The sequence below is a fragment of the Aptenodytes patagonicus genome, chromosome 1, assembly GCF_965638725.1.
Source record: "Aptenodytes patagonicus chromosome 1, bAptPat1.pri.cur, whole genome shotgun sequence".
Classification (NCBI taxonomy): Eukaryota; Metazoa; Chordata; class Aves; order Sphenisciformes; family Spheniscidae; genus Aptenodytes; species Aptenodytes patagonicus.
Window position 1 is genome coordinate 49,645,565 of NC_134949.1, and position 14,349 is coordinate 49,659,913.

Consider the following 14,349-nt stretch of genomic DNA (forward strand, 5'->3'; position numbering starts at 1 on the left):
TTATCAAAAGTTGTTCTGCTGGGGGGGTCTAGCAGAGGGCTGTACTACTTAGTGAGGATCAAAAAGTTCTCTGCTATTGTAGCTCCATATCTGCATTGGTCATTTGATGCGATGAGATGCTGCAGTGCCCATTAGATTCTGCTCAAATGGCAGCACGGCATGAAGTTGCTTTCTAGAGAATTCCGAATGTCTAATTAATGTTCTTGAGTGTAGTTAGGGATACAGGTTACTAATTAGCATTTTAACTAGGAGATGCAATCCTGTGCATGCTTACTGTTAAATCTACTTTTCATTTTGTGTTCTTGAGGCATGCGAATTTGTGAGCTGAGCTTCTTGATACTACTGCAAGGCAGGGAAATACCTGTCTCACCAATGGAGAACAGAGCAAGTACAGAGGTAAATACTTGTGCAAGCTCACACAGGAATTCTGGCCAAGCCCCCCCCCCCCCCAAAAAAAAAAAAAAATCAGAAGAGAACATTTCATTTAAGACAGCTCCTGAAATTAAGGGTCTTCATCCATCTGGTAATCTGAAAGTTTAAGAAGCATGAGGGAAAAAGAAGCCCTCTCAGAGTTATTTTAGGAAAACAATTATTTAATTAGTCTCTAGGAAGTTAGAGAAGGAAGTTAAACATGTAATATATAATTAAGATGGAAAACTCTTTCAGTGATATTAGTTATCAGTATTCAACTACAACTGTTATGCATCTTCAGGCTCCAGAGTTTAAGCCTACATACACGAGTAATTAAATCTCTAGCCTCTACAGAGAGGAAGGCTGAAACTGAAACACCACTTAGAGCACAATATAAAGAGGGCAGAATTAAGGAGAGACAAACTTTACTTTCATTGATGGCTTATGAACTGCTGCCAGAAGAACCTAGAGAGAAAAAAACCCTTCAGATTTGAATGAAAGTTTCACCATTCGATGCTTAAACCTTCTTTTCCTTTTTAATTAGCTAATTAAATGTCTTTTCTGACTTGTACGCATTTTAGAAGCCTTGTTTCGCCACCTGAATCCTGATGTTGAGAAAGTTGTGTTATTCAGTAAAAAAGGTCCAACAAAAGCAGAGACTCAGAAGTTCCTTACAGGCTACAAAGAAAATGCATTTAGTGCTCCATGTTCTAACTACATTCATATTTTTAATATACCATTTGCTTTCCCCATCAGCTTGTTTACCTTAAGTATCATTTGTGCTGCAGTGCAAGACACCTGTTTTTGTTGACCTGGGTCCATGATTATATAATTAATTCACTTATTCAATGTAAGTCACCCTAAGAGGCATATACTCGAAAATTTACAACAGTTTTCCTGTTTTATCTTAAACATCCCTCTGTACACGAATGGATGAAGGCACAGGATGTGCAGGCTCACAGCTTTCACATTAAAGTCTTTTGTTGAAACTGTTCCACCTGTTCTCAGCCCTCTAAGAAAAAAAAGTCTTGAGGACTCCACTTTGTGGAAGAGCTCTATAAAAGCCTGACCGATGATTTTAAGTACTAAGGAGAAAATGAGAAACGTTAGGTACGTGAATTAGGAAATGTTAATTTCATGCACTTTAGGAACACACACTCACACCCCACAGTAGTAGAAGCAGTAGTAGAGGAAAACACTACATGTGTAGGGGTAGAAATATTTGTTACATCATGGTGCTGGCTGGCGATGGAGGGTTGCCGCCTTAGAGCCCCCTGAATGGTACTTCCACTCTGGAAAGCATTCACTACATCCATCTGCAAGGAATCAGAGATTGTGACAGCTTGCTCAGCAAGAGAGAGAGAGAACAAGAGAAAGGACCATCCCATCTATAACACACAAAAAGTAAAGAAAAAAGGCACTTTTTTTTTTTTTTTAATAGAGCAGATACACAGGCAAGAGTTGCATTTAGAGCTGAAGAAAACAGAGGACCCTGAGGGATTACACATCCATCCATACCCCCTTTTGACAGTCTCAGTCACACCAGTTAGAACTGCCACCTTAGTCAAAGGACTGGAGATGGAGAGGAGAGATTTCCCTCATAACACCCACTGCATCCTACCTTTTTCAAGACCATACCTGAGTTTGTATCCTGTTTAGGCCCCTAAACCACAAGATCTGACCGCGACGTAATTCTCTCTCAGCATGATCGATCTCCTCTACATCTTCTGCTAGTTCTTCTTCAGGAATCTCTTCCTTTTGTGTTCCATGACCAGCTTCTTTAAGGAATTTCAGACGGCTGGTTGGAATTGTTGAAATCAACTAATGGTGAATGAAAAATATGAATCAGGATTATTCTTTTTTTTTTTTTTTTACATAATAAATGTAATACCACACTTAAGGCTTAACATAATATCCTGCATACAATTAGCAAAGTTGAAAAAACAAATTATGTAAGTGGGATGAGTGCATCAACGTAGAGCAATCACTCCAGCTGAACAGTTGCAAAGCTGTGAATATCCTTACCACCTCAACTGAGATGTGAAATTAAACTTGGACTACAAACCTAGAAAACGAAACATCCTTGCTCGGAACAAAGAATTCCACTTTAGCGTTACTTGACTATGCCAGGAAGGAGCAGTACTGAAGCTACAAGAACCATTAATTCTGTAGATTTGTCCTTGTATCTAGGGCTTTCAGAGCTCCATCAGTTTGATGAGCATGATGTGTTACCTCAAGTGAGAACCATATCATTTAATTAAAGTAGCCACAGGTAATTCAGAAACACAGAACAGACATGCATTCTTTTGTGAGCTGGAAGGTATCAATCCATTTGCAAGGTGAGTGATGTTTCCAAAACCCTTATCCCAAACTGTTACTTTGCTACTTGGTGTACACTAGTTCATCTATTTTAAGCTAAACAAAAGCTACATATGGCTGTTCCAGCTTTCCTTTTCATCCCCACCTTCAGGGCTATTCTGGTGAACTATGTGGTTAAGGGGAGTCATCTTTTGATACGTCCCATCTAGCAGATCCAGATCAGTTCCAAGATTGCTTTCCTTGATCATCACAAACCTAGAAGACCATTTCAGCAGCTGCAGAGGAAAAAGACTGCTCCAAAAGCAAGATAAACAGCCCTTTATACTGAAATTGCTACTATGAATGCTCCCAGATCACACTTCCGTTTCTACTATTCTCAGAAAGTCAAAAGCTCTTTGACTTTAATGCGATGCTAGAGCAGCATGAACTGCAGCAGGGAAGCTTTACCCTTGCAAGACACTTTGGGTCAAAGGTATTTCAAGCCATCTTGATTCTTTTCTAGGCTACTTTTAAACCTCAGAGTGACTCTATTTGATTTTTTGAAATAATTAATTTTCCAGAGAACCTTACCCACCTTTTAGAATATGCATCTATGCATGTATTTAAACTATCAATTTTATACTGAAACCTGAAGTGTCCTTTACAAAATGGAAGGAAAGAAACTGTAATGGAAAACTCTTCATGTAGTATGAAAAGTTTAGACAACTATGTCATTAAATAATGGAAAACTCCGTAGCTCTAAAGTTTCATGTAAATAAGCTTGCTGCTTACAAGCACCATTGTGCATGCAATAGTAATGAAACCCTAAGGGGGGGCGGGGGGGGGCGGGGGGGGCGGGGCGTGGAAAGGCAGGGAATAAAAATCAAAATGCAGTAGCTTAATAGGTGGGAGAATTTTCCAATTATTTCATAATTATGCAAATGAATATTAAAGAGAAAGTTGTTTTGAGTTTTGCTGCATTTCTTGCTACTCCAGGAGTTTTTAAATCAAGAAAATACTAGCAAGTTTAACAATTCTGATTTTTCAAGAAAACCATTCAACACTAAGTTAAATATATTTCAACGTCAACATGTTCATTGCATCTGTATTCTTACAGAACTTCTTCTAGTACTTATCTGACTAAAGATATAATTTCATATTTAAAAGGTAACTACAGCTGCTTCTAGTTAAAAGTTACTAAACATAAACCAGCCATAGCAACTAGTTATGAAATGTAACTAATCCACCAAGTCAGAGTAAGGAATATCCAACTAAGGACTTTCTAGCTATTGAACTAGCCAATTTTAATCAGTATTTACTGTTAATCTCCATATATTCATATAGTCCACTTGAAAGATCTGAATGCTAAAGACAGTGTATTTGTATTTTCCATGTAAAGTATTCTAATGCAAGTACATATTTGGTATTTTGAAAAAGCTAGTTTACCTGGCCCCAGAGTAGTGTTCCCATGCCCAGGAAAATGGACCACAGCCACTGTTCAATCGAGAGTTCTGAGCAACTGAAAGGCTTCCCACCGAACTGCACAATAATTATCTGTGAAGAGCAACATCATTAAAGAACACGTATCAGTGACCTGTTACTAGAAAATTCCCTAATGCTTCAAGATCACTACAGACAGCTCTGCATTAGAACATAGGGTTTCCCATCCTATTAAAGCATACACTTCCACTGTCTCAGCAGTTTGAGCACGTTTCCAAACCTAAGCCATCTTCTTATGCTTTTCAGTATTTCAAGAACTACCCATTTATTCTTCAAATGTCACACTCATGAAAACCTGTTGACTACTTCATTTTGCTTGCCGTTCTTTCCCTTCGTTTCGCAATTACAGCACGTATTTGATGCCACAAATTTACAGTGATTATTTACCATGTGAACACCCATCTCAGAACCAAGTTGATTAATAAACTTGTATTAATACAAGTCGTAGATCCACAAGACATAAAACATTTCAGAAATAATTCAACAGAATATTACTCTGTATCCCATAAGTGTTAAACGTCAGACTTTAAATCATCACAGTGTGACATCTATGTAGTAAGTCTTGGGGGGAGGGAGCAGAGATCTCAAAAGCTAAATTAAATGAGCTCCTACTGACTTACCTATTACAACAAGCTGTACAGGCCCTAATGAGCAAGGTATCCCTCTGCATAGGGATTATATGCATGAAAGCCTGCCCTGGAGAATCAACAATTCAAGTAGCAGGGCAGGCATGAAAAGGAGACAGTATTGACCATTAAGCAGGACAGCTGAAAAGCCCAAGAGTATCTTCTTTTATTAACACAGCATAAAACACTGAGACAACAACTCAGGAGTTACTTATTTGGGAAGGCATTCAGTCCACCAAATTTATAAAGGGAACGCAGTTGCAGTCAGGAGTAATTTCTACATATTTGGCTTTCTTGCACAACAGTCAGTCTGCTACATATGCAACCCTAAAAATAAGAGTAGCTTCTGAAGAAGTGTCATCTAAAAAAACCCTAAACCTGGGAGAATAAGTGAACTAGCTTCACGTGAAGCAGAGCTGCATACATTTGCATTGCTTGAACCGTTATGAATTTGGTCAGCTTCATGGAATACCAAGTCTAAGAAGAAACTTAAGGCGCAGGTTATATCTTATGTCTGAAATAACGTAAGTCAAAATGAAAGAGTTTTCTGAAAAAAGTAGTATACCGATTTGTTGGTTATTTCTTCTGATGAATTAAAAGTTAAGGCCATTTAGAAGGTGAAACTATTTCTCGTAAACTATTTTCTTTAGATTCAATTTTGACTTGGTGTTTCTCAACACCAGTGTGTTAACCCAATCAATTTCAGATAATTTCATTTCATTTGTTAGCATATACTGAGTTAACTAACTAGCTTTTACAAATCTGCCTCAATGCACCAACAAAAGGTCCCTAGACATCAGTGTTTTTCACCTAAAACAGCAGCATCTATACAGATAACTAAAATATATACCAGTGCAGATAATTGATTTCCACATCAGGAAGATAAAAACTGATACTTAAGTTTCTAAAGCTTATTCATGTCCTAATCTCATTAAGAAGATATGAGAAGTTGTAACTTTTCTATAATTGTTTAAATGGGCTCTCATTCAGATGCACAGGCAGATACTATGAGGAAGACTAGGTGGGGAACATACAACTTCTTCACATTTTGTCAAGAGACTAGAACACTAAGATCAAATTGAAGAACTAGAAAATTCAAAAGGTAAATACAAATACTTCTAGATTCCAATTTTACCAATTTCGAAGAGGTCTTACCTGAAAACCCTGTCAAGCAGCACTTCCAAGTAATTTATAGCGTGTTTGACGCTGAAGTTTTTTTTCACATTACAGAAATGAAATGCCTGGCACTAGTTGATTAGCATTTCTAAGGTAAGAAAGTACATCAGTGTACTAAGTGCATTTTCCCCCCCACCCTCCAAGAATTTACTTACCTGTACAACAAATGTCCCCAGAACAATAGTACAGAAGATAGCGTTGTTAAAGATTCCTTCAAAAACGTTTCTTTCACCATGAATTTTTCGGGCATTAATTTCATTAAAAAGCTGCATCATCACAAACGTATTAAATACAATAGTATAATGCTCTGAAGGAGGAGCATGCAGAGGTGCATTTCTTCCACTATCGATATCAAAAATTCTCTCACCTGTGTATAAAAGGCATTTATCAGCAGCTTAATTGGTGTTTTTATACACACACTACAACAAAAAATTAGTTTTAAGATCACATCTCTGTACAACTTTCAGAATAAGTTTGCAAAGCCTCAGTATTCTTACCAGCAAACAGGAGCGTGAAGACCACTACGAGTTGGTAGAATGCATGACCCAAAATGTTCTTCATCATTGTACGAGAAATCAAAGGTTTGTTTCTACCATAAGGCTTTCGCAACAGAAGAGCTTCAGTGGGTGGTTCTGTTGCCAGGGCAAGAGAAGCTAATGTGTCCATTATGAGATTTACCCACAGCATCTGCACAGCTTTAAGCGGAGAATCCTATAAAGATAGATATATAAACCCTCCAATATAAGTGAACAAACTGCAGCTATTAAAGGCATTTATTATACAACATGGGCATGTTCTGAAGGGCATTATGTTCTTTGGACTAGTATTTAACTGAAAGTTTGAAATCAAGAGTTAATGAGTCATGACATTTTCAACCTTTATTAGCTGAAACAATCCACCACCAGTACGTACTTGTGTTATGCATGCTCCTGTAAAAGCAACAATTACTGCTACTACATTGACAGTAAGCTGGAACTGAAGAAATTTGGAGATGCTGTCATACACGTTTCGTCCCCACATAACTGCTTTAACAATACTTGTGAAGTTGTCGTCTGTAAGGATAATATCAGAAGCTTCTTTAGCTACGTCTGTTCCAGCAATACCCTGGTAGAAAAAGAAAAACACTATGAAATATAACAGGATGCACTGACTTATGTAATAGAAGCTATTATTATACCCTCGGTCAGTATTCACTTTGGTGCACCTTGTCTGAAGGACTATTTTAATGTAAGCACCTAAAGTTCTACTGAATCAAGTTCTGCTTGCAAGTTCTACTCAAGCATGGGAAAATGTAAACAAAAAACAGGTAATGTTGTCTTTAAAATAAAGACCTTAATAAAAATCCTCAAGTTGATGACAAAGACAAAGTTCTCCCAAAGAAGTGTTACTGACCACTGTTCAAGTTAAAGGCCACCAGATGGTGCAGCACTACAATTTAGTCTGTGTCCTAATGAGTTTGCTACATGGATTCCAGCAGTAGGGCAATGCATGTGTTCATAACATAGTAGAATGATACATAATCCCAAAAACCTTTTCCAGAAGAGCATTAGCATTAAACAGTAGAATATGCAATATGCACGTGACGTCGCAATGCAGTATGACATTCTTAAGTTTTAAGCACCTGTAGTCTCCTGCAGTGTCCAAACAGTTAAGCTGAGTTCTGTGCAATACCTACTTCAAGGATATTTATTTGCTTTTGGCATTTCAAAAACACTAACTCAATAGCAAATTTAATGATCCTTATTCTTGATAAATTATTTTGCTAAGGAAATGACTCACCTGCATAGCTATGTGTACACCTTAAAAGGTACATTTAAATATCATGTAGTAGATGGTATATTTTAAGTGTTATTTAGATAAGCAGTTAGAGAAATTAGTTTCTTACACAGATGAACATAGACAGCAACTGCAGGAAACATTTAAGTTCTGGAAGATGAAAATAAATCTGCCCCTGACAGTGCCAACTACAGCAGCTATACAATAGCAGAAAACACATACTCGTTAAAACAAGATTGTTACTGTCTAGAGAACATTTCATGTGTAGCTGTCAAATTTTTAAGTTATGCTTTTGAAAAATGCTCCTTGAGAATGACAAAAAAGCTCCTTCCTCTCCCCATTTTTTTCTTCAAGATTAGCATCTGAGTCAGTGCATCTGCATGTGGTGTAGGAGAAGTGTGGTCTTCATTATTTTTTTTTTTTCCTTCAAGTGCTTAATAATGAGTTTTTAAAGACTATAGTGACCTACTAGCACCAAACTGTACCTTTTCAGCTTAAGACTGAGGAGGAATCTTGAGGCAAGAGGAAGCTTGAGGAATTTATTTTACAGTGTTTTGAAAGAGACAGAAGGAAGCTGAAGCCTACATACTTAAGGCATGAGTCTATCTAGTATTAGCACTTAAAGCCGAGACTTGGTTTGACTACCATTTGAAAAGGTAGTTGAGAATTTAAATTGAGAAAGCCAAGCAATCAAAGGAAACATTCAGACAAATGCAGATCCTAGATTGTCAAAAAGTGCTGTTACTTCAGTTGTACTAGAGATGTCTCTTAGTATAGCCTCCAAAGCCATTTTAAACATCAACTGGCAGTCTCTCTCATTATAGTCTCCCTGTTCCTATGCATCATTTCATGGAAAACAGATGATTAAGCTCATTCCATATTGCATATAAGCTTTACTCAAAGTCAACATAGTATGCTATTTACCACCTAAAGTCATTTTGCCTTATGTTGAACAGATCTCATTTCAGAAGTCTTCAGGATCAGTAATTCTGTTCCTATGTTTTGCAACAAGCCTTTGTGGAAAAAGGTTTTGATTTGCAAGTGACTGGGGTTCTGCGTTTTTTAAGTTTTATTCAATGGCAAATGCCACAAGGACATTTTCCATCAAATGAAAACATGGCTAAGTTGGGAGACTGAGGAAGGAGGAAAAAGTAATTAGTATTAAGTATGAGAGATGTTGACTCCATTAACTTAGTTGTATATTAGGCTCATGAAACAAGCAAGGTTGTTTAATGATCTTTTAAGTAATTTGAGAAGTTATTTTATCAAAATAGGTCTCCAAAATTCTGAAGATTTAAAAAAAAAAATCATACCATAGCAAATCCAACATCTGCCTTCTTCAGAGCTGGACCATCATTGGTACCATCACCAGTTACTGCTACAACTTGCCTCTGTTCAAAGACAGTGCTGTCAATTATACCTAAAACAAAATGACATCTTGGTGTTACAGTTCAAAGTTGACAACACAGCACAGACTGAACCTGAAAAAGAAACCCAGTTTTTGTCTTCCTCAGAGTCATTAAACAAAAAAAAAAAAAAAAACCAAAAAACCCAAGAAAAAAATCCAACAGATAGTTCTAGTTGGCTCCATTTCTCAAGCCGGGGGTGGGGGGGAAGAAATCAGTTGGCAAATGAAGATACCCTCATAGGCATTTCCCACTGCTCAGTCCTAGTTTTTTTTTTTTCTAGAAGCAGGAAAAAAAATAAATCTAGCTTTACTTAGAAACTCAGATAATTTTTACTTACCTTTTACTAGAGTGTGTTTGTCAGTGGGAGACGATCTTGCAAGAACACGAAGCTTTGGCCAGATTTTATCTATTCGCTCTTGCTCTATCTGCAAAAAGAGGATTGCTTATATTTTACAGTTAGGAGACTTAGAATATCTGCTGATCTGCTTTACATAGTCAGTATGCTTACCTCTCCTTTTTCATTGCGTATTCTCCTGTTAAAGTCTTTGCCCTCTAAACACAGGAAGTCTTCACCAGGATTCAGAATACCACATTTTAATGCAATAGCACGAGCAGTGTTAATGTTATCACCAGTGACCATACGTACAGTTATGCCTGCACGTTGACACTTTTTTATTGCATCAGGTACCTGTAAACAAAAAACAACAAACAAAAAAACCCATAGGCTCAGAGACTGTACATTAGCTGAATAAATCTAGACATGTGAGTGAAAGGAATGTTTTTGGCTCAATCCAGGATAACTCTTATTTTAAAATCGACTGTTGTTATGGAACATTTAAAAAAAATAAGTAGCTTACCACAGTTCTTTTCCTGAAAAACCACACAAATGTCAATTCTGGCAAAGGGGCTTTATTGTTGTTGTTATGTTATGTCCCCTCCCCCCTCCCTTCATTTTTCAAATACTGTAGTATTCAAAAATACCACAAAAATCCTCATGACCTATTAGGCTGTAATATTCAAAGGTACTGAGTACTGGCTTTTCATTTATGATTATGTGAAATGAACTGCAGCTCACACTTCACTACTTCACCCGTGACTTAGTGTGAAGTGATGACAGTGAAGATCAGACTGGAGTTCCACTTACATGTGGCATAAAAGCTTTCACTATTGAAAAATACTGCCCTCTTTAGACCTCAACCACAAGCTGGACTCCTTACCTCAGTTCTCAGGTGACAAACCCTCCTCTCCATCACTCCCCATGAGAAGCTGGCAACAAGCACAATATTATCCTAAACAATACTCCTAATACTCCGAGTGGTAAAAAAAAAATGACAAGTTCCATCTACTGAGACCCTGCACAGTAAGCGCCTTAAGTCATTAGTTTGTACAGAGCTTCAGTAACACAGCATAAGTGACATTAAGAAGTTTTAATCTGCTTTTATAGCTCCATTAACTTCCCCCTAAGAAATTAGTTTTTCATTTATCAACTATGCTTAAGGCGTACAATAGCGATTCAGTTCCTTGTACTCGCTGCATGATGAACAACATCATGAATCAAGATCCGTTGTAACAGAATCACTGCAGTTTAGTCAGTGACCCTACCTCAGGTCTCACAGGGTCTTCAATCCCAACAACAGCAATGCACGTCAGACCAGTAACAATATCATTTTCATTGTCCCATTCTGGCTCAGGTTCCCCTGCTGGGAAGTCTCTGAATGCCAGGCAGATGGTTCTGAGCCCTTCAGAAGCCATTGGCTCAATTACAGTTTTCACGATATCATCGCGGTCCCTAGGTCTAAATACCTTTGGTTCTCCATTAGCACTCAGTATTTTGAAGCACCTGAAAAGGAAGGTTTAAAGAGTTAAAGTTCAGCCCATTCAATGGCTTATTAGTCAACTCCAGTAAGTTTCCACAAGCTTTGTTTTCACTAGAGACACACACACACGAAAAGCCAGTGGCAGCATCTCTAAGGTAATCTTCTCCATATACACTTAATCTCTTCCCAATTGCAAAACATACTAGGTGTAGAAAGTTAACTGAGCCCGTCATCCTAGGATGAAAATAGTGCCCAATGAAATTAGGACACAAAGATTAGTTACCTCCCAGAAGTATCCATTTCTCCGTTGCATGTAAACAGACTAGTGTCTACGCTGGTTGAGTCAGTCAATCCAGTTTCAAGTTCAACAAAATAATCCCACCTTGTTAACAGTTATACAAGTCTCAGAAGTACAATACGTTTCAGAACATGCATGTGGTGCTTAAACAGCTGTAAGTACTAAACTTACAGCTCTGAAAGCAAACTTTGGTACTATGATGAACCAATGCCATCCTTAAGAGTAGTAAGGTGTGCCCCCCCCTGTCCCCCAGTCTAAGTGCAGAGAATTCAGAGAGCATCTGGCATAGAGTTCTTAATGTGAAGTATTAAATGAAAAACAAATACTTAAATCTAATTTAAATATTTGTAAGAGACTAGATGCAACACTTTGTACTCTAACATTTCAACACATGCTTTTAGTTGTTTCTTCATGCCAAACATGCCACTGCTTTCATAGACAGTATACATACTTTACCAATATTAATACCATGAATATAACACTACCAAATATTTTGAACAACAAATTTAGTCTCATTCATCTGCATGCTTAGCAAAGTTTTGCCATAAAGCAACACCATAAGCATTTGTTTTACAAATTAGTACTATTATGGCACTGAAAAAAAAATAAGAATTTATGACTTGTTTTTAAAGTATCGAGTTCGGACCTGGCAGATCTGCTAAAATGACTACTGTTATATTTAAGTATTTAGTCCAAGGGTTTAGGGAATTCCCAAGTGCAATACATATAAAGTTTCCACCTCAGCCAGGGAATGAAAACAAAGCAGTCCCTTAAAGCTTCATAGTATTCATCACAACTGAAATTTGAAGTCGATCTGAATTTCCTGATTTTGGTTATCTGTTCAAGTGTCAGCAACCACTAAGGATATCTTGTGTTACCTACAATCATAGGACTTGTGATAAATTCAAAGCATTCCAAGATGACTAAATGGAAGCCAATAAGCTTTATGTAAAGATTTCATTGAAACTCATTTCAAATATTTGACTTGATGGTAAGGAAAGAAGAATAAAACTGCTCTGATTGAAAAAGTTTGCTGCATTTCTTCTACGCTTATTAGCGACTCATTTGTGTCTTATAAATATTCATGTTTAAGCTTTCAGTGCTCAAGAACAGTCATACATGTGACAATAAAGAATGAGCAGCACAATTGACAAACCAGGTTACAAGCTCTGAGATTAATTTCTGGCACTGCATAGGTAGTGGGTAAAGAAAGTGGCTTATGATGCTAAGGCTTTTTCCTAGTCCATGCATACTCTGAAATAGTTTTGGAATTACAACTATTCCAATAGTATCCAAATCAGTCTAGGTTTTCTTGTTCTTTGCCAAATGTCCTTATTATTTATTTTCTTATCTCAGTTATGAAGCCAAGTGGACAACATGAGTCTGGGCTGAACGAGTTTTAGCAACTTCTACAGTTCAATTGCTCAACAAGATAATAAGGTACAAAATACTTCTGAAGGCAGAAGCAATGCAAATATAGGCATACTTATTCACTGATGAGACTTGGCTTAAAAGCTAACTATGAAAAAAATCACAGCTAAATCTAAGTTCCATATCAAAAGGAACAAGAGCCCTTTAAGATTGACTTTTTGTTGTCAGCACTAAGTTGAGGAGAAAGAAGATTTCATCTTTTTTCTTTAGTGCATTAGTACTTTCCTAGATAATGATTTGGGGGGCTAGTAGCAAGCAAAAAGGTAAATTGAACTGATGAACATAATCTATGCGCTTCTCAGACTAGAAATAGTCTGATGTTAGAACCAAAACCAGGCTGGCTACAACTGCTGTTCCTAGAGAACAGCATGCATACATGCTTGACTTCTCTCCTCACCTAGGAATTACCATGGCCTTCTTCACACCTAAGTGTTTGTCCCAGTGGTGACTAATCTTTCACTAATAGTCTAATCTCATTCTAATAAATCCCCTATAGATGGGCAGATGCATAAGGAAGCAATTTGCTTTATCACATTAGAAACCCTCAAGTTTCTCCATTGGCCAAGTTCAACCTCCTGTTAAATGATCAGCTTGGACACCAACTTGCACAGTCTTTTGAAGCTGAAAATAATCTTAAAAGTAATCACTTTTCAACGGCACAAGTCGTTCCTGGAATTTAGGCATATCAGCTGTTCGGACTTCACTGGAAGATGGGTGAGCATTTTGACCAACCGCACCTAAAACTATAATAGTTTAACTAGAGAATAGATCAATTCATAGACACTTTCCTGTATCAGAGCAGAGTTCACAAGTTAAAATTAATCATGACCAGCTCTTTTTTTTGGGGGGTGGGGTGTGAGAATTGAAGTAACTGAAATGCTAATTGCCCATCTTACTGCAGAAAGTCAAACAATTGAGGGAGACAAGCTGGGAAGCTGGCTGCAATCACAAGGGTATAGGACTGCTGCACTTGTTTGTGAATAGGGCAACAGAAGTATTTCGCAGACTATGGCACAATGTTGTTTACCACTTCAGCCTCCTCACCTATCACAACATTTAGCCAAATTTCAGTGCTGAAGTACAATAGTAGTTGTTCTTACTTTTTAAGAACTATCTCAGAGGCACCTTTACTGAATATCCGGAAACTGCCATCAGAGTTTTTTAACACAGTACTCATAGATTTTCTAACAGAGTTGAACGTGTACACTTTGTACAAATCCTCTTCTGGTATCTCATTTCTTACGTCCTGATAATCACGTTTTAAATCCAAGAGCAATCCCAGCAAGGCACATTCAGTTTTATTTCCAACATGACGTGGTAGGCCACCTTCTTTTTCAGGAGGCTGCAAGAAGAACAAGAACCTTTGCTGATTAGGTTAACCTATGAACCACTGAAGTACAGCATGTAGAAAACAAGGGAGCTAAGGCCAAGCTTAGCTCTAGGATGGGGAAGTTTCACTTTCGCAATGATTACTCTATAAATTCCTATGAGTCATGAGCCAAAGTCATACTGCTGGCTTTTTAAAGTAACTTCTGTACCTGTTCAGGATCTTTCAGTCCCTTTCTCAGACTCAAAAATCACCCATCAAATCCCAGCATGACCCTTCT

General features: G+C 37.5%; 1 protein-coding gene across 10 annotated transcripts in view; it reads right to left on the reverse strand.

Annotated features, from left to right (window-relative positions):
• ATP2B1 (ATPase plasma membrane Ca2+ transporting 1) overlaps window positions 1-14,349 on the reverse strand; it is a 72,757-nt gene that overhangs the window by 5,569 nt on the left and 52,839 nt on the right. For 8 of the 10 annotated variants that reach the window (XM_076334261.1, XM_076334281.1, XM_076334315.1 and 5 more), the window contains 10 exons: window positions 13,843-14,084; window positions 10,799-11,036; window positions 9,705-9,884; window positions 9,534-9,621; window positions 9,101-9,207; window positions 6,924-7,115; window positions 6,509-6,722; window positions 6,167-6,378; window positions 4,156-4,263; window positions 2,050-2,232 (listed from right to left, as the gene is read on the reverse strand). In XM_076334261.1, the coding sequence (XP_076190376.1) occupies window positions 2,050-2,232; window positions 4,156-4,263; window positions 6,167-6,378; window positions 6,509-6,722; window positions 6,924-7,115; window positions 9,101-9,207; window positions 9,534-9,621; window positions 9,705-9,884; window positions 10,799-11,036; window positions 13,843-14,084 (1,764 nt within the window). Of the gene's footprint in view, window positions 1-1,573; window positions 1,728-2,049; window positions 2,233-4,155; window positions 4,264-6,166; window positions 6,379-6,508; window positions 6,723-6,923; window positions 7,116-9,100; window positions 9,208-9,533; window positions 9,622-9,704; window positions 9,885-10,798; window positions 11,037-13,842; window positions 14,085-14,349 lie in introns of all 10 variants that reach the window. The other 2 variants (XM_076334342.1, XM_076334332.1) reach the window with 2 other exon arrangements.